The sequence below is a fragment of the Phalacrocorax aristotelis genome, chromosome 5 (assembly GCF_949628215.1).
Source record: "Phalacrocorax aristotelis chromosome 5, bGulAri2.1, whole genome shotgun sequence".
NCBI classification, from domain to species: Eukaryota; Metazoa; Chordata; class Aves; order Suliformes; family Phalacrocoracidae; genus Phalacrocorax; species Phalacrocorax aristotelis.
In genome coordinates, this window is record NC_134280.1 from 6,660,789 (window position 1) to 6,681,443 (window position 20,655).

At 40.6% G+C, this 20,655-nt stretch overlaps 1 protein-coding gene across 1 annotated transcript in view; it reads left to right on the forward strand.

Moving 5' to 3' along the window:
* LOC142057218 (von Willebrand factor D and EGF domain-containing protein-like) overlaps nt 1-20,655 on the forward strand; it is a 196,826-nt gene that overhangs the window by 65,009 nt on the left and 111,162 nt on the right. The window contains exons 7-11 of the mRNA XM_075092829.1: nt 1,737-1,954; nt 4,728-4,801; nt 11,435-11,705; nt 14,741-14,919; nt 18,526-19,463. Coding sequence (XP_074948930.1) covers nt 1,737-1,954; nt 4,728-4,801; nt 11,435-11,705; nt 14,741-14,919; nt 18,526-19,463 — 1,680 coding nt within the window. The remainder of the gene's footprint in view (nt 1-1,736; nt 1,955-4,727; nt 4,802-11,434; nt 11,706-14,740; nt 14,920-18,525; nt 19,464-20,655) is intronic.

Here is a 20,655-nt window from a genome sequence, read left to right on the forward strand (position 1 = left end):
CTAGCCCTTGATTGCTCCATTCTGAGGCTATTTCCTTGGATGATACTCGGCCATTTATGATCAATTGAGATATCTATATATACTTAAGGTTGACTCTCTGATGCTGTGGGTTTCAAAACTGCATGTCTGTTTTGTGCCTTTATTTTCTGTAGTGAAGGAACACTGTGGGCTTCTGAAAAACATAATATCGACCACAGTGCTATAAATTGAAAACAAACCAACTTCAGCTGAGATTCGTTTATACCAAATAAATTAACTGACAAGCTCCTTGTCTGACTGAATCCATGTAACAACACTGTTGTGCTAATTATGTAGGGAATAAGTGATAAGAAAGCTAATTACAAGCACAGAAATATCTCTCTAAGTTCAGACAATATCATAATGAATGCCACGGCACAGCAGAGCCACTGGAGTCCGGCTTCTGTTAAGTTTATCATTACTATTTTGACAAGATGGTTTTCTTTGATTTTAAACTTTTGTTCTGGGCTGTGAGCACAGCTCATGGGCCTGTAATGGCAATAACTATTCCTCATGGAGACCTCTGATTTAATTGAATCAAGAACCTTGAAAATGAGCCAGGACTTTTCTATAAGACGTGAGGCAGCCTTTAAGGATTTGGTGTGAGAGATAATATGCTATTAATATTTGTAGGTTTTTAGTTCAGTTCCTATAGAACTCTACAGGGTTAATTTAAGTTACATTTTATGTGTCTTTTCCATAAGGAATAAAACGTTATTTATTTGATCATGTTAGAAATACCATCTTAAAATACTTGAATGATATCTCCTATAAATTATTAAGGAATAATGATATGAAAAATTGATATTTTCATATTAGATTAACTCGACACAATTTCTAGAACTTTTTTCTTTTCAGATGATTATTATTGGTTTGGGACAGAAAACTAAACACTCAGCACAAACAAGAGGAGTGGACAGTACTAATCTTGCGCCTAGAAGAGGTCCCTCTAGGAAAGCTATGATGTGCAGAGGCAAAGCTGAATAAATGACTTGGCTTGCCATTGCCATATTGATTTTATCACCACCCATCACTTCCTTACCCATCACAGATACTTACATAGCCAATACCACCATAGCTTATTACTTTTCCACATTCTTTTAGTGAATTTATCCTCACAATGCCTCTGTAAAAGATAGAAGTAAAACTACCATCATTTTACAGGTTGCGAAGTAAAGCAGCATAACCTAGCTAAGCCAAAACCACAAACACAAATCTGCTGCATTCACCTTCCTGTCATGGATCTGAAGTTCACTAAAAACTGACTCGAGAACCCTCCCTTTCCAGATCAAAAATTCTGTTTCTTTTAAATTAAATAACTCCCAGCAAATACCTCCTTATAATAAAGCTACTGAAAGATAAATGGTTTCCAGAAACACAGTCTCATCTCTTTCTTTGTCATGAGAACTACTCATCTTCATTCCCTGGGCATGGACCCATAAAGATAAGACTGTCATTCCAGAAATATTAGCACCTGTGGAAAGAAAAGCACCACTGAGTTTTAGTAAACTGCCTTCTGCAGGCGAAAAAGAAAAAAGCGCGGTAATATGTGCAGAGGGATGCCAGCCTGAGTCAGTCACACCTGCCTTCATGCAAACCCCATCTGGTTTCAAGGCATGTGTGTCCTGGACTTTGCGACGTTTGTGTTGGACGGTAAACAGGGTACAGGCAACTGTTTGGATAACTCTTGTCAGACTTGGTCTTCGTGTTCATTTTAGATAGCCAGTTACTGGGCCCCCCAAACATCGCCCTGTCGGCATGCCAGGTGGATCTGCTGCAGGCGCCCTGCTCGGAAAGCAGCTGTGCAGCAGCCGTGCTGACAGTGACAGCCGTGACAGACTTTGCTCAGGACGGGAACCGCATCAGCTGCATCCGAGCTGAGCCAGTTGGACGGAGGGATTTGCTTTGGAGGGCTTACACACCAAAGGATGTGAAGGTCAGGTCCGAAAATTATTTGGAAAACATGTCAAATTTAAATGGGAGGTTTAGTATTGCAGAAAACAATGATAATCCTTAAGCACATAAACATCGGGGACTGCTCTCAGCAGAGTAAACCGAAACACTCTCTCTATGCGCCAAGAAAATTAACATGTAAAGCCTTTTGCTTTAACAAATTTAGGTTTGGTTATTAGTCAGCATATCAGTAAGGCCAACAGCTGGATTATAGATGTAACCAGGACTGCTTGTGTATGATGGAAGAGGAGAAAGGGAGAAGCCAGGTTAGGGAATTAGCACCTTTTTGAGGAGGGAGAGGGAAAGCCAAGGATCTGGAGAACAGTTTCTGAAAAAGCAGAGGAAAGGCAGTGCTTCGGTAATGAGAACGGAGGACGGGGGTGCAGCAGTGCCGTGTTTAGTTTCTGACAGTGCCAGAAATCACCAGGACACCTCCAACAACACACGTGGCTGCTCCCTCTCTTCATTTATACCAGTACAAAGCATCCAAAATAAAAATAAGAAGAATCTATCAGGGAGGCAAGCCACGCTTTCCCTGCCTAGAAAGGAGTGTGGTGATGAGGGACTGGCCAGTTGTCTGTTGAGTTGTTTCAGGGCCTCAGCTGGGAGGTCTGAGAGCTGTAATCCCACTGCCCGAGAGAATAAACCAGGACACGGATTTGACTCAGCTAAATTTCTCAGAGCAGTGGCACATCCAAGCTGGTATATTTTAAGTAACCAAAAACAAAACAAGCCCCCAATATAATTCCACTGCCCCAATTTTTGTGGATTTGCTCATGAGAGAATAAGATTAAACTGGACCAAAAGAATTTTTGTCTTCAAAGGTAAAATGCCTAGCACAAGACTATATCCTTTCCTTTCCAGCACAGGCTTCTTTTAAACTTTTTAACATTCTTAAATCAGACATTGCAGCTAATTCCATGTGGTACACTCACATACCCATATTTTTTCTTGAAGTTACAAATGCTTCCATTAAAACATGAAAATATAGCAAGTGTGAAATGGAATGAATCAATTTTAATAATAAATTCTATCTATCTCAGTTAACACTTGATCTATGGAAACATAATAAACATTACATTCCCTCCCCCTCGTTTCCCCATTGCTGCTTTGCAGTTAATTAGAGGTGTTAATGTAACACAGTTCCTGCAACATATCAAGGAAAAATCCATATATTAAAATCCACATAATATTTAGCCCTTCAGATTTGTTCAAATATTTTTGATTTATCTGAAAATTGAATGGAAATAGTGGATAGAACCTCCTGACACATTCAGACAGCCAATAAAGTGGATTTCTTCAGAAATCCATCCTCTGCTAGTATCATGCAAGAAAAGAGCAGAGGAAAAAGGGCCACATGGATTTGTCTGTGCAAAGGCTTTACTTAGGAAGGTTGCGGCCATGGAGAAAATTCTCAGACACTTCTTTATATCACACTGTAGACACAAATGATACAATTGACCTCAGATCAAAACGCCGTTCAAAGAGGTGTGCAGTTTTTCATTCCTCAAGGCCATTACTCTAACGTTTTGGGATGCCAGACACCGGTGGGCGTCTAAGCAGTGTCTCTGTGCAATAGTTAAGCGGCATTTTGAAATACAGCTGATGTATTGCCACAGGTGAAGAATTTTGTCAGGGAGTGTGGTTCTATCTTCACCCTCTTATTAATTTATTTAATTTCACCACTGTTCCTAAAAGCTAAGTCCTCCTTTGTCACTGAGAGACTGCACAAGGATATAGCGGCCATTCTTCTTCTCTGCTCCGCGGATCGTGGCAGAACTAACTGGATTTCTCATGGGCAAAGAGCAAGCAAAGAATGAACAGCCCTGGCCAAGAAATCAGCCTGTCAGGCTGGATATGGGAAGACCATAATACTTCATCAGGCCCACCAGTATGACTGGGAGCTCTTCATATTGCAAATCACTACCTGACCCAGTCTTGCATTTATGAGAACTTGATGGCAGAGTATGAAAAAACACCATCCTGAGCAGACGTGGCAGTGTGGGCCCAGCACTGCCCGAGATTCAGGTACTGCACCTTCGAAGGGAGTTGCTCTACCTCTGGCTTTCGCAGGCATATCTGCTCCTTCCAGGGAGCCACGACTCTCAGGCCTTGTCTGCAACCCAGCTCATGCCCAAATAACCAAGAACTGATGCAGCTGAAGATCTCTGTTGCTACAGTAGATCCTTTCCTCTTTTATTCACATGCTGAAAGCAGACAGCTCCAGCAGCCCAATTTGGGCCCTTGTCACCAGTACCCGATCAATAACCTGCACATCAAATATATAAGTCTGACATTCATATGCAGTATCAGGAAATCTAAGTTCAAACTGGGGGACAGGCAGTGACTGCTACTAAAATATGCTAATGCTACTTAATTACAGCATACCTTACACCATAGTTCAGGCATTAAAATTAGTACAATTTAATGAGCACTCTACTGTCTTGATAATTTCAGTGAATGATCTACTTCTTAGCAAAAAAGTTTAATAAAAAAGCTTTGCTTTTTACCAGATAAAGAAAGACAGTGCATTACATCAGGCGGAATAAGAACACTTTGAACTCCCTTATTGCCTGTGATTAAACTCCGTTGTTTGAAAGCGAAGCCTGTTTTGTACCCATTCGCAATCATGTTTTAGAAGTCAGGTTTTAGTTTGCACTTGACACATGAATCCTGCCCCTAATGTTTTGTGAGGAACAGTAATGAAGAAAAACTGCTGTGTAGACTGTATTCATTACACATTTCATTTTAACTAGGTCACAGTTCAAGACCTCCCGACAGGGAACTGCTACTCTTTCACTGATCCACACATTATCACATTTGATGGATGGTGAGTATTCTACTTTGAAATAATTTGGCTCAATTACTGCAGTTTTCAGTTTCTGGATGTAGCATGCATTTGGTTTTACATTAGAATATCAAAAGAGCGCTGTACTAGTTTGCTTAGCATGATTAATATAGTGCTTCAATAACATACATGGTTTCCTTCCAGCTGTTTATGCTCATTTTAACAAATGGACTAGAAATGGATTAATCTTGAAGCAGCAATAGTTTTGAGTTTGAATAATTTTTACAAGACAAAGGTCAGTTTCCAAAGTGTTCTTCAAACAGAACCATCATTATTGACTTGGAGGGGGCGGCACACGTGGCATCGTGCCAGCGACACCCCAGTTCCACGCAAGCGAGCTGTTACGTCCCAGTAGCAGCACAGCACGCAGGGACAGCCTGGTCCTTCCCAGCAGTGTAGTAACACCTGATGCAAAGTCACTTGGCCCATGGATGCTCTTGCATTCTCTTACTTCCAGAGCTGGTTTATGCACAGCAACATCTCTGCATGGAGTTGACAGTCATAATCACAACCAGAAAACCATACAGATGGCTGTACTGTCTCAGATGAAAGGAGTCCAGGAATGATAAGTGGAAAACATCAGGGAAAGAGTGCAAAAAATAAAGTTGTGCATCCTCCTGTACTGTCCAGATGTCCTCCTATATCATCCAGCAATACGTTGCTTGAAGGCTTACTGAGCCAAAGGTGGCATCTTTGTGTTTGACAACCTGTACTGTACAGACTTTTCTTCAGTTAACCTCCCTAATCATTCATGAATCTATTTACCCCACCTATTTAACATAACAGAAAGTTTTTAAAGTTTGCATCTAGCACACTTGATCCAAAGCTGCTAATATTTCGGATCACATTCCAGGTTTGTCATTCCACCGTTAACCTCCTAATGGCACAGATAATTACTTTAGATGCGGATCATCCACAGGGGCTCGGCAGGCATGATATTCTAATTTTTATATCCTAATATCCCAATTTCAGTCCAGCATGCTCCAGAGGTAGCATCTGAAATGACGTCAAAGCTGGAGAAATCTGTTGATTAAATAAGAGGAAGAAAGGCATCTGCCTCAAATAAAGATATCACCTAAACTGGGTAGTCCCAGGTAGAAGATTAGCACTGCACATCTAGGGCTCTCCAGTTTCCCTCCTGCTTTGCTGAATACCTTTTAAAATGTACTCAGGCACTTATTTCATGCAAGTTTTGTTGCTCAACATGTAGAAGCTATGGAAGAACTATAAGAGGTGCAAAGACATTTCCATGTCCCATGGTGTCTGCAAGTATTTCATCCCTGGGATATTAAACTAGGTTAGAATATTATTTCAAAACTCTCTATACATTTATATTCTAAAATATTCCCTTCTGATTTAGGGCTAAGAAAGGACAGTGATCTGGCAGATTGTTGTGTCTAGGAGGTCATAAATTACTGAAAAGTGCCTCTTGGAACAGAGGAACATGCTCAGCCACATAGTACATTTTTACATAGCTTCCATGGGAAAAAGGTCTAAAATAAAACAAAGCAATTTTATTTGAATAACTCATTTTGCAACTCTGTTATGGGTAGCACACATAAATGCTTCTAAGCAATTTATGATTATATTTGAGCACAGGGAGTTTGAAAAAGCCTGCCCTGTGACATCCTGCCTCAGAGTCACACAGTCTTTGCTTGGAAAAACCCCAGGATTAGCTTTGCCCCTCGACAACTGCATGCTTCTTCCCTGTGGATGGACGTTCATTACTGCTTTGTCCAGTGTAGCTTTAAATGAGCCAAGTTGATGGGGCCTCTGCCATCTCAATAAGTAGGTTATTTCACTAAGATATATCACTTCTTGATATTCAGCCAAGTTTCTTACCCATCATTTCACAGTCCCATTACTCCTACTTATATGCCCATTTATTATTGTAAATAATTTCTCTTTCAATTATTGTAATGATTATGCCACCCTACTGAACATCAGTTAAGCAACTTCTTTGTCTGCCTATCCAAAAAACGTTAACACATTAGCAAATGATTTTAAAGCTCCTTATCTAAGGAGCAGAGAATGCAATCCCTGTTTCTGTTCTGATACAAACCTATAACCTAAAGACAAAGGTATGGAACTGAAGCGCTCCCCTTTGGTTGTGAAAGGTACATGGTAGGAAACTGTCAAGTGAGGTGTGTGTTAGGTATTGCGAATGGAAGAATTGTACAAAAAGCTTGTGGGCTCAAGTGAGAAACGATATGAGTGTCCCTCAGTAATAAAAAAGTATCAGAAAGAGCCTGATCTGCAGATTGTAAACAGCAAAGTAAGAGAGGAGAAAAAACTAAGAGAAAATTCTCCTGGGGACTATGAAGTAATAGGCTGAGAGAATGAGTGAAGCATCAGCTCTTGGGCATCAGGAGCTACATCGACAGTAAATTACCAGTAGATGCAGGCTCAGGTAAGAACATTACACAGGAAAGAAAAGAAACATCTAAAATTAGTCAAGGGAATTGAAGGAAATAGCAGCCTTTACCACCTCCGTAAGGCTACAAAGATGGCAGCAAACAAAGCTTAATAACGAAACTATCAAAACTGATTCTGAGATCAACAGCGGAGCATCCATCAAACAATATAACCCAAGGAAAAACATTCGTTCCACCACAAAGCCTGTAGGTCAGCTTACCAGGAGATACAGCAGGCTCTAAGATCCAAATGCTGTAGGCAGAGCTGCTGGGGATGGGTGGCGATCAGTTGTCTCTTTGGCTCCCTTTCTACCCACTCGAGTCCTGGGGGTGGCTCGCTGAAGGACTGTCACATGAAAAGCCAGGGGATGTCTGAAGATGGGGAACATTGCCAACAGCAAAACCGTAGGAGTGTTTTCTGTGGAGGTGGACAGGCACACAAGCATACTCCTGCCTTTCACAGGGTTGCTTACCTTTTTGGACTTTATCATTAAAAATGGCAAAGAGAAGGAAAAATGCACAATCGAGAAAAGCAAGGATTAAAGCAGACATGAAAATAGAAATTGCAACCCTCTTGAATTCCAAAATTTAAATAAAAAGCAAGGCTTATCAAAATTTAACTTAATTTAAAAACATTGATGCTAATAATTTCTTTAGCAGATATGTTGGAAAATTGAAAAATGGTATGAAGATCAAAAGACTGGAAGATATTCCCTTTTCGGTAGTAAAGCTTTCCTACTGAAATGGTCACTTCGAATGTATAGGTTGATTTGTAAGATTTCACAGTAATACTTCATTTTGTAACATCTACAGTGATGTTTGCAACGATTTTTAATCTGACGTACGGAGCACATGTTACATCCGAGGTAGTTAGCTATTTATTTAATAACTGAAATACCTAACTCCCACTTCTAATGACAACACTGCCTTTTGGTATGCCTCTTGCTAACAGATTTCTGTAGAAATATATATCTCACAATCTTTTCGTTCTTTTGACCAAAGTAGCTGACTGAAAATTAAGGAAGAATGTCTCATATTTTAGAGCGTAAGCACAATCAATTTGTGTATATTGGAGCATAGATGCGAAATAGCGTTAATTAAACTAGCTAAAATCCAGAGAGAGCACTTCCTTTTATGGCAAAGCACCTTCTAAATTAAACAAATGTGAAAGCCTGGTAAAGCAAAAGTATAGCCTTCATTACTAGTTATGGCACATTATAAATATAAAAGCTTTTCATGCCATAAATTGTAGATTCTTAAATATGAGGTACTAGCTTAAAACTAAGTACGCAGAAAATCCTTTTAAGGAGAAAAAAAAAAAAAAGAAATATTTCTTGATTAGTGACCTCTATATATCATTCATATTATTTTGCATTTTAACTTAGGAAAAAAGAAAAAAGATTGTTGAGATTTCTCAAACACGTACGCTAATCTCTCCATCAATACTATCACCAGGGCAGCGGCACCATTTCCTGCACAATGACAAAATCCTTCAGCTTTCACAGCTTCACGCTTGTGGATAGTTTTAACGGCATCCATCACAGTAGCCCACAACTGAGTCCTGGGCGTGCGTAGCCCTCCAGAGCTGCTGTTCTTTTTGATGGTCTGTAGAGGTTTGTTCATCTCTAAGCGTCCAGTGACTGCTGAACGTAACCCAACAGCGTCGCTCCCTGAGAACATCACAGCCAGTCCCTGGTGATGAGCTCTCTAAAACCAGAGGACATCCTCCAGCATCACCCAGCACTTCCTAGAGTCACAACTAGCACAAAATAGCTCTCGCTAGCAAGGAAAGAGGGAGCCTGGAGGGATATGTCAGCAAATCAAAACTGTGGTGGAAAAACTTTAGGAGCAGCCACAAGAATAACTGAATTAATAAAAAGATGAACTGCAGCTTGGTGAATAGTAAGTGTATTGTGTTAGTTAATCTAACTGTCATACCCAAAGACTTATGAGCATTTTATAATTCATGGATTAAGAGCACAACTTGATCCATGAGTTCCTGCTGGGACAAGAACTTGCTGTGCTCCTTTGAAAACAACCCAAACGCATTGATAGCGAGGGAGGGACCGACTTTCCACCCAGTACATCCATTGCTACAGACTATCAGAGCAGGAGGATGTGGAAGTACCCTGTGGAGGGCAATTTAGACACAAGCACTGGTGCTTGGTTCACGAACGACACACAGACCTCCCTCATGCAAGAGCTCCAGTAACTCTACTTCATGCTTTTAGCGCCACACGGCTACAATTTGATTTCTCAAATGTTGTCCAAAGAATCATTATCACAATTACAGTTGTATAAACATCAGAAAAGTTTACCTGACTACATTCAATTATCTATTCAAGCAATTCGAAGCCAGCTGAAAGTTTCAATTTAGACATGTTGCAGATTTGTTATGTGCTATGCAAACTATGCCATGACTTAATTGAAGGACTCTAAGTGACTTCCAGGAGAGTTGGATTGGGTCCACTGTCAACCCTTATTAAGCAGTAAATAGCTCCCATAACTGCAACGATATTTATATGAACATGCTAACACAGGCTTATTTACCAGATACAGCTGATTAGTCCTGGTACAGCCATTCTGATGCATTATTTTCCATCAAGCTCTCTAAACACCTTTCCTTCTAAGCTCCCCCTGCTGTGGAATATGATTCTCATACAATATCCTTTCTTTCTCCTCTGTCTTTCCTGTGAAGATGTCCAAATGGAGCTAGTACTTGATGTTGAAAGATTATCTATTTTTTATGTTGTCCTTAGTTCTAATCAATCTTAGTAACAGCGTTGGCGCAGTGTACTTAGGATTTATGTACCTGATCAGAAAATAAGATGAGACAGAACCATTCAAAATCTTATCGGTTTATGGCCCACTTCATGAAGTTTTCCAAGATGAAAGATAAAGTCAAATGTGTTTTCTAGCAGAGGAAAGCGGTTGGAGTTTAAATTCTTGCTGTGTTTTTAGCTACATAGTTTCCTAAGGTTTTTATTCTGAAGCCAAATAAAATGCAGATATATACATGCTAAAAAATCTTGGTTCTTTAGCCATTTGTTCCTCTGTATAGAAAACATAAACAGACTGAAAAAAATATTTATATTTGTCTGACAGTGTTTTAAAATAATCCTGTTATTTAGTTTAGTTATATATTCTTTTTTACATTTTGTTTTTTTATCGTGGAAAACAATAATGCTTATTATTATAAGCTTATAGCTTAGTTTCTATTGTACTTAATTGCCTAAAAATCGTGTTTAAACCTAAATGCGGTGCCTTAAAAGGAAGCAGAATAATCCATCATCTTTAAAGACGGAAGCTGTTCACTTGTGAGGAGAAAACTCCAGCAACATATGTAAAGTATAAAGCTACTGTTTTCTTTACTTTTTATACATCTCGTTAAAATAAAATAGAGTAAGAATAAGGCAAGTTTATGGAATGAGAAAACAAAGAACAAGCAGAGGAGGATCCTCTCACAGGTTCCGGATGTGGAAACCCAAGGGGCTGCAGCCTGAAGGAGTTTTACCTGGCTCATGCAGAGAGAAAACACCTGCAAAATTACTCCAGTTATTCTGTTGGTGGCCCCACTCGGATGGAGCGTACAGAGAAGAATGAAAGTCCCACACTGTTCAGCACGCTGCACTGTGCGGACTGCCAATCCTTTTAGAGCAAGAGCTGTGCTTGTAGTGAAGTTGCTGAGGGGGGGAACCAACTTCATTTTAACGCGTTTTCAGTAGAATCCCAGGTTTTCACATGAAATATTCACCTAGCCACAGCCAGTCTTGTAAAAGTTAGTGATTAGTCACAGAAGAGGTTATTTGAGCACTGATTTTGCTTTGAAGAATATCACGCTGTAAAGCATCCAGTTAGAACCAAAACATATTTATTAAGGCCTGGAGGCAGGGACTTTTTCCCATTTGCTTTTTATCAAATGTTTATCCTTTTTATCCGTGCCCGTTGCCATAGCAGCAGCTGGGAGACAGCTACCCGCTTTCACATGAATTCTTATGCACTTGCAGCTAATATCTGCGACGGCGTTCCCTTGCTTACGGCGCTGGAGAAACGCTTCCCCACGTGTTGATTTTTCCCTCCTTCAAGGCCAGCCATCACGCTGGCCTAATCAAGGAGCGCTGTTGTACCGGTACCAAGAAACAGCCGTCACAGGCGGGTGCTCTGGGTCTCTAAATCCTCTTTTTTGTTTGTTGCTTTTTAGGCGCTACGATAACTATAAAATCGGCACCTTCCTTTTGTGCCGGAGCGTGTCGCGGGCCTTTGAGGTGCACGTTCGGCAGTGGGACTGCGGAGGTCAGCGCTCCGCCACTGCCTGCAATTGCGGCGTAGCTGCGCGAGAGGGGGGTGACACCGTGGTGCTGGACACCTGCGATGGCCATTTTCGGGAGACCAGACCCCACCTAGCCATCAAAAGCACTGAGGCATCGCCACATGTCAAAATCCTTAAGTCTTATGGAGGGAGAAAAATAACAGTACGTGGATATTTGAGTACTCTTCCTGTTGTTATTCTTCAAAAATGTGAGTTTAATAGTTCTGAATTATTAATGAATTTGCTACAAAAATATCTATCTGAAACCATAAGAGAGCCTGCAGCAAAATATACCGAAAAACGAGATGCAGGGAAGATAGTTAAAGTGTTAGTTTAACAAACTGTAAAACAAAATAAAACAAATATCTCTGGAAATTTCTCAGAGACATAGTGGAGTGCCAACATTGTCACTTACTCTCCACGGTACTGCAGTCCGCCCTCGGTTTGTTTATGCTAGGCGCTACCCAACTGCTTCACATAAAGCAAATTTCTTTGCAGAGCTTACGATATAAATATTCAAGGAAAGATCACAGGTAGCAGAATAATGTAGATTTAGCGCGGAACAGTAAGGCAGTATTAGTCAGATCCAGATAGCCCCCAAAAGCCATGAAAATGGGCTGCAAATGTGCAACATTTGGTGTAATTTAAAGTATTTGCCTAAAAGATATATGGCCACAACATAGTTCGCATGAATATCAGATATCTACACTAATCCAGTGACAACACTGGAAGAATAAGAGCAGGCTGCACCAGGGGCTTTGGTGAGGAGAAGAGCCACAAATTACGGCCAAGAACATAACTTTATCCTAGAGTTGTATCATCAAGATTTATTGCCAGGAAATGTTTTGCGTGAAGATAGGTTCACAAAAGAGCCAGAATGATGCAAGGAGCGCCTGTGTTTGGCTCTCCTTGTGATCTCACTTGGAATAGATCTTGGTAAGGTAGTAATTGAAAGTCTGTTAATTATAGAACAGGGAAGAAGCAGGAAGCAAGCTGTCATTTCATTTTGCAACTGAATGCAATATAATTACTGTTTTATTGCTAGAATAATCTTAGCAAGGAATCCCTATTCCCATTTACACTTCACGCAAGTCTCAGTGAAACAAATCAGGACACCCCCGGGACACGAACATAAATTCTGCCCTGATCTGAATCGGTAGGAACTGTGCGGCAACGAAACTGTCCCTGATCAGGCTGCTGTGCACGGTGCGTCCCAACTCGTTCCGCAGTTGCCTGTCGCCAGCCTCGCACAGCGCGGGAGCCGTCTCCCCCACCGATCCCGTGCCGTTCAAGGCTGGTGTTTTGACTAGGTCTAAGTCATTCTCTTTTCTGTGCATGGTAGCAGCTTCCAGCAGCCAGTCACTATATACCTCTGCGAACTGAGGTCTTGAGAAAGCTCCTCCAAAGCCTCAGTCGGCAGTGTTAAATCCAGGTGGGTTACAGACGACCTGGACAGTTGTTAGGTCCTTAGTGGCAGAGGGGCCACCTCGCCCGGCAGCAGGAAAAGAAAGGGTCACAGCCCTTGGAATTCCTGAAATAAAGCCACGCCTGGAAATATTAACCCAGATGGCATACAAGACTGAAGCAGCTCATGCAGTCCTGACTGCAGGGATTTTATACACAGCCTTGTAGGAAATGATCCTCCCGATAGTAAAACATGTAATTAAAAGGCACATGTTTATCTGAAGAAGGAAATCAAATCCTACCCAGCACTGCGTCAACTGCAGTTCTCCTGCTCTACCTATTAAACCACTAAGAAAAAATTAACTCATCAGGCCATTTGAGCTTTATGTTGGGGAATCTTTTGTTTTTTAAACTTACCCTGGGAAGTGAAACATCCAGCCAAGGTGGAGGTAGAGCCAAGGTGGAGGTATAGCCAAGGCCTTCTGAAGTATTCAAAGAACTGGTTTTATATGATGATTTCTATTACTCACCAAGGCCAATATTTTTGGAAAAAAAAAAAAAAAAAAAAAAAAAAGATGCTTTAAATGCCCTGATTAAAACACAGAGGTTCTGAGTTCAAAACATACTGTCCCTGGCTGTTATTGCAAGCGGTGGCACTTCGCCGCTCCGCTCAGCCGGGTGAGGAGATCACTCACAGGGAGCTCCTCAGAAAGTCTTCTCATGCCTGAAATGATGACCGGGAAACTAAAATGGGCAAGATTATTATTTAGTGCAGCCAAAATGTAAACTCTGCATGCCAGCACAGAAATACAAATATAAGCTAGTTGCTTCTTCACAGATATGGATAGGTTTGGTGGGGAGGAACTTATAAGGGACCAAAAAATCTCCACTGAAAGAAAGAAAACCAATGGATATTATTTGGCTGAATAAAATATACTTAGGCAGGGGTGACTTAAAAAAAGGAAAATAAATGTTTTGAGGCTATTGTAATGACATGTTTCCAACCATTTAAAGTACTTTTTAAGATTAACTGGAAACATTTAATTTGGGATTAAAAAAAAACCAAAAAACTAAGGATAGAGAGCTCCTGCTCCCATTCCCAGCACAGATCAGTTTCAAAATAATTTTCTTTTTACCTGTAAAAATAAAGCAAACAAACAAAAATACATTTCAGTTGAACAGATTTTTTTTTTTAATTATTTGGTTGGGACACCAATCTGAAAAATCCATTATCCACACAGTTACTTCTTTGTCTTAACTTCAAGGTTTTTTTTTTTCTTTCAAAGGTCAGTGTAAGCCTACCAGAAGTTCTTTAATGAGAAAATTGCTTTATCCACTTTAAAACACAATCATTTTCTGTGTAATCTGGCCTTGGAAAATGAAACGATTTTTCAGAGGGAAGAAAGCTGTTTTTCAGACTTGGCAGTTTATCTAAAAGAAATTATTTCCCAGGCAAAGACGCAAGGGTGGCCTTATTGTCATGGAAGTCACTTCAAAAATTAGCTGGTAACTTATCAGTGGGAGAACTTCAATGGATGTAAATACTAATTTTAAAAGAAAGTACTTGTGTGGTTTTATATTTATGTAATGCTATCAGATATTAGTACCATAGAATCTGAAAGAAAGCTAAATAATAGCATGAATAAATATTTATAGTATATCTGAGTGATCTTAAATTACCTCCTCCATCACCAACATCCTACTTCGATATTTTAGTTTATAGAAAGGGACAATTTTATTGCATAAGAGGCTTGGTAACAGCCTCAGTCCACTGGGGTTTTTCTGCCTCTTCAGATCCTGTTCCCTTCGGGAGCGTTCGTGCGAGCTGACGTGAGCGAGTGGGGAATGGGTTTGACGGTGAGGACAACGGGCAGCGACTTCAACAGCACCAGAGGTTTGTGTGGCCTCTTTGACGGCATCGGTCACAACGACCTGAGCAATGTACCTGAGGAAGACTTCATAGAGGAGTGGAGGTACAAAGCCAGAGGGGATCCCAGCCCGGGAGACGTTCCGTAGCACTGTTTCACGGGGTGTCAATAGGTTTATTTCAGTAGGTACTCCCCTCATGACTTGACAGAGTGATCTGCTTAATCTAGCAAGGGAAGCCTGGAGACCCATCACCATCTGAACAGCACCCAGGCTGAATTTTCAGCCAGCACGATACACATAAGCAGTTACTGAGAGAGGAGTTTTATATTTCCAAGTGATGTCATGTTAACAGCTGTGTTAAGATCCCGCTCAGCTGCTAAAAAAATGCGATTCTCACCCACACTAGAAAATGTAGATAACTGACAATAGGGATTAATTAAGGGTTTCGTATTTCCCTTGTTCTTTTATTCCCAAACGCTAATTACAATATGTGAGTATAGATTAAATGTTACATTTTGACAAAGTGTGGCAGTATATGTACCATGTTAAAACTTAATATCTACTCTACTAATGATGACAGTGAGCTCTAAAAAACTTGCACTTTCTGAGACGGATGGTCTGGAACCAGAGCCAGGAGTCTGGTGCTCTGACATTTCCCTGTCTGTCTCCCTCCCCCTGTCTTTCTCCCTTTCCCTTTCCCTATCATTATCCCTATCCCACATTTTAGTTCCTGTTGTTGAGCTCTAAACGTGTCTAACAGGTGTTCCGAAAAACAAAATTGCTTTGGTTGACTGTGTAGTTTTGTTTGTGACGTATGTTTTGCAAATAAGAAAGAATAAGGCGAAGACCCTTAACATACCACTTCGTCTGTACGTGGGAACTTAGTGCGATCCTATAGGAACAAGAAATTTTTGACCTATTGCATTTCAGGAAAAAACCCAAACATCTCTACCACATTGCAGTTATATTCAATTAGCCTACATAACGGCTATTTAATGGCAATTTTGACCTGTCATTACAAATTGCACTATTTAGAAGTCAACAGCCATCTTTAACATCTTAATAATGTGATAATCAGCCAGAGCTTGCTCCTGGGAAGGCAAATGGAGGAACAGTTTGGTGCAAGAACAAACAACTGTTGACTATATGAAGAGGAACTAATAAGATGCTTAGGAGGACCTGTTCAAAGCAAGTTTGCTGAAAGATCCGAAGCCAAAGCACAATACATAAGTATTTACTATAAAACAGTGAGGAGTTTCCTAGCGCTTCAGGAGAAGCTCCTGCGACGTGAGAAGAGGGGTGATGAGTTTCACCTTGCAGTAATCCCAAGGATGGCTTCTCAATGACCCTTCAGAACCTGGTTAAAAAACCAGCCAAGCCAATGGAAAGGTTAAGGCCACCTCCAGAGGGGGCTGGATCGGTCTCTGATCTACCCACATAGAAACAGCACAGGAATAAAACGGAACTTGGAGAGTATTTTTTTTGCTGCTGTTTTTAATTTCATTTTAAATAACACTGAAAGTATGTTAGGTTCTCTCCACTACCTGAAGCTAGTCTGAGTGCTCACCATCTGGCAGTTCGGCTCTTTCCCTTTCTCCCACCTCTCTCAAGCAGCTGCAGGGCTCTGAACGGCACAGCTCTGTTTTAAACATCAGCTTTCCAATGAAACTTTTAAACAATAAAACATCAGAGCCTCCCAGCCCTTAAATAGCATCCGGACAAGGAAGAGCTGAATTTTAAAACAGGTATTTTAAGTAGGTAAAATACATTTTTCAAACCGTTTTTCAAATCTTTTGAGAAACCAGCAGCAATGCTATTAATTTTGAGCTCTCGCTCTGTGATAGCATCCAACCCAGTTTGAAAACTTCTTCCTCGATTATAATGGACAGCTAAGAGGAATGACAGTCTAGTCATCTTATGCAGGGGACAGAAGGGACATCCTAGCTTACTGAGGTGCTGTCAGTATGTGCACACCTGTGAGGAAGGATGGGGTTTCAGTGGCTCCATCCTTTCCACACCATATACCCTCATCCTGTTGACCAGAGCAGATCAACGAAAGATATTTGGCTTCCCATAGGAATAATGAAGTAATTTGTTTCAATAAAATACCAAGGCAAAAGATTTTAATTTTGCTGAAATTTTCAGTTCTAAGTTTCTGTCCTGATTCTGGGACCAGTTTACGTGGTTTCTATTTATTTATTAAATATGAAATATTTACCTAGACCTTCTAGTTTTTGTAGTGTTCCCTCAAAGAGAGAGCTAGTTCTGCTGCCTTAATTTAGGTTTACAGTTAGTTCATGATGTGAGTCTGTGCAGCTCCAGCTGGAGGTAACACCACCATGCAGAGCTGGAGGAGCAGCACGTGCAGGATGCCCACTCAGACGCTAAAATGCATTGCCCAAAGGACTAGAGGGCATTTCAGTACTTCCTCAGTCACCAGGTATGTTTTATTGTCCTAGAGTGTAGGAAAGTGCAGAAAAGCTTGTGCATTCCTGCAAGCACAGAAGCCCTCCTGTCATGCCACATTGTATTCTGCTGTGCCCACACGTTGGGTAAAATGGTTTCATAACTGTCTGGGCTCCTGTTTCAGAAAGAGAAATTGGTTCATTTTGCCTGTGTCACCGTGATGTTCTATTTAAAAGTAGTATTGTATCAGTGATCAAAATAATGTCATATATGCCTTTTTCAATATATATTTTTATAAATTGGATAAAGGCAGTTATGCTTCCTCCTACAACAGAATCCAGTGCCTGGCTCCAAAATATTGGTAAATGCTTTCACTTTCCTGAAATCTCTATATTCTGGCTGCAAGCCAAAATCAATGCCAAAATTATTTATATTTTTGGTGATATTTCAAATTTGTCTGGAAATAAAGCGTTGCCAACTCTTTGGACAAGAAGCATATCTTTTTCTGTGAAGCTCCATGATTCCTCTTGTGCTGCACAAATAAGATCAGTAAGAGATCTTGTGTTCATGAAATTTCCAAGGAAACATAAGCATGGCTGCTTATTCAAACTGAACTCCCTAGAAGTTCATCCATCATTAATGGACTAAATTAAAAAGGGGAAAAAAAATCACCTTACCTTATGTGATAGCCTAGCTCTATGATCAACAAAAAACTGCTTTGTGTCAAAAGAAAAACTCAAAGAAAGCTCCATTAGAAGACAGGAATAAAATGAAATATGCATAAAAGATTTTAAAGAAAAAAAAATTGAAAGGAAAAACATAGTGATCTGAGTCTTAGAGGAAACACCTGGTGAGGGAAGCACAGGCAAATAGATAAAGATGATTTTCATAATAAAGCATTTGAAAAAAATACACCTTTTTTGTCATTCTCCAAGCTGTATTGGAGTCACACCAGGGACAAGTCCAAGGCCTTATTTCATGTGCAATATGCAAAGGGTAACCTGCACCTCAGAGAAAGTTGTACAAAGAGAAGTCAAGCAGTTAGGCAACGCTCCAGCAAAGCACTTAAACATCTGTTGCTAAAAAGTCCCAATGTAGTGCTAAAAAATGTACAGGACAACTCAAGAAGGGCAGTGCAAAAGTGACTAAAGAAAACAGAGATTGAACTCAAGAATTTTCTTAAGTACTTTGGTGGATTGGGACTTTATACATTCCCGAGCCTCACGGAAAGAAAGTTTACTTGGTATTGCAGACTAATTTGTTGAAAGGTTCCTCCCTCTAATCTTTTTCTATTTTTAAATCAGAATACCTCCAGGGAAGAGTTTATTTGACAAGACTCCCGCACCTTCTGAGGGGAAGCAATGGAAAAATTACTGCAGATGTCAGAAGGAGAGCACTCAGTCTGTGCCCATGGTAAAGAGGCTGAATGCCTTTCAGACTCCTGTCCCTCAGTCCTCTGGTTGTTGTTATGATCACGTGTATCACACCTCTGCAATCCCGTATCTAGATGTTACGTCAGAGTTTGTCACTCACTCAGAAATAGACTCTACTTTAAGAAAAGATGAGAAACTGTCGACCAAGTCTTTTGATCAAAGCTATCAGTCTAAATCAGTCCAAAAGCGAGGTAGCCCCGAGGACCAATTAAAACCCCTCACACGCAACATTTCCATGAAAAAAAACAGTTCCATTAACTCTCCCAAACAAACAGAAGACCCACGGAGAGCAAAAAGGCAAGAAGGCTATTATGAGTACTCATACTTTCACCCGTTGCATGGCCCAAACCAGAGAGATTCAGAGAGCTTTGCATATTTTTTCCCAGAGGATTACTTTGAAGGGATTCGGACGAAACTTCCACTTTCATGGCCCACTCCCAATGGCCTAACCGCTGCCAAAGCTCGGGAGATTTGCCACCAAATACTTGCAAATTCCACCATTGGCTTAGTGTGTAAAGGTCTCCTTGGAAAACAGATGGATGAGGCAATTGATATATGCCTTTTAGATCTGCAGCTCAAAGATGACGTGGCTTGGGTGAGGGCACTGATAGCCCTTTTGGAAAATGAATGTGAAAGAAAAGTGCTAGGAAACAGAGTGTTTCAAGTAGGAAACCAGCCATCTGCTACCCAGGAGGAAATCCTTACCGTCCTCCGGTGTCCTGCTTTCTGTAACGGCAATGGACAATGTACTGAACTGGGCTGCCAGTGCTTTGAAGACCACAGCTCCTACGACTGTAGCGTTGCCAAAAGTAAGTAAAAAATTCTGTTTGTTCCTACCTTACCCATCTTTCCATGGTATTAGAGTTATTAGGTAGAACATCTGCACAGAGTTGTTTGCTCTTCAAACAGTGCTACCAGTAAGATATTTGATGAATTAGTAATCAGGTTTTGACCTTGAAGAGCCGATCAAAATATCTGGTTGGCTGGTCCTTCGCTTTTTCGCCTGAGTAACTTTTTAAAAATGGATTTTACAAGCCCCTTAGCAAATTGGTTTTGCAGAAGTGATTTACTTTACATCTGATCTATCACCGGCATGCTGACAAGCAAGCTTCTGACAAAAAAAGAGGGTCCTGTTCACCTTGTGGTCAATATTCATGTTAACACTGTATAGATACTTTTTTTTTCCCCTGATCAACAGAGAATAAAATTTGAAAATTAACTTCAAAACTGTACTAGTAACAAAAAAAAATTAAAAGTGACACAATGAACAGGTAACATTGTCAAAGCCATAAAATAGCTAAAGGACATATTCGAGCCTGCAGACCTGATTCTGCAAATATTTATGAATTACATTTACACAGGAGACTATCCCACTAGGTTTGTTTCTTCTTTACAGTTCAGCCCCTCAATGGATAACTCCAAGCCCAATGTGAGTACTGACAGTGCTTGAAACTAAGCACATGCATAAACGTTAGCATTAATTTCAAAATGTAAGCCCTGCCTCAGCAAACCACATAAGCTTATGCTTGAAGTTACAAAAAGGTACTTAAGGCTCAGCTGTACAGCTGAGTTCCTGCAGCTTAAGAAGTAACAGTATTTCAGCTAAGCTGAAATGACAAGGTTTGCTCTCCTAACCCATACCAAATGTGGGGGAAAGACTTTTTCTGCGATGTTTAGGACATTATTCTGCATTTAGGACAGGTAAAGCTCATATCTAGGCTCAGTCACTGTGGCTTAGCTGAGACATCCAAATCTCCATCCAGCCCCAGGAGGTCAGCAGCACGTCTGATACCCCAACGCATTTACTAGCCAGGATGAGATTACCCACATGCTTCACAATAAACATGTCTTCCGTGCACTGATTTACAAAGTTGTAAAATACATCCTGACATTTGGTTTTGGTTAATGGCAGGCTAAAATTTGCAGGATCATTCCCTAAATTAGGAGGAATTCACTCTCTTTCACACAGAACAACTGATACCAGTAGCTGAAAAGCAAGCT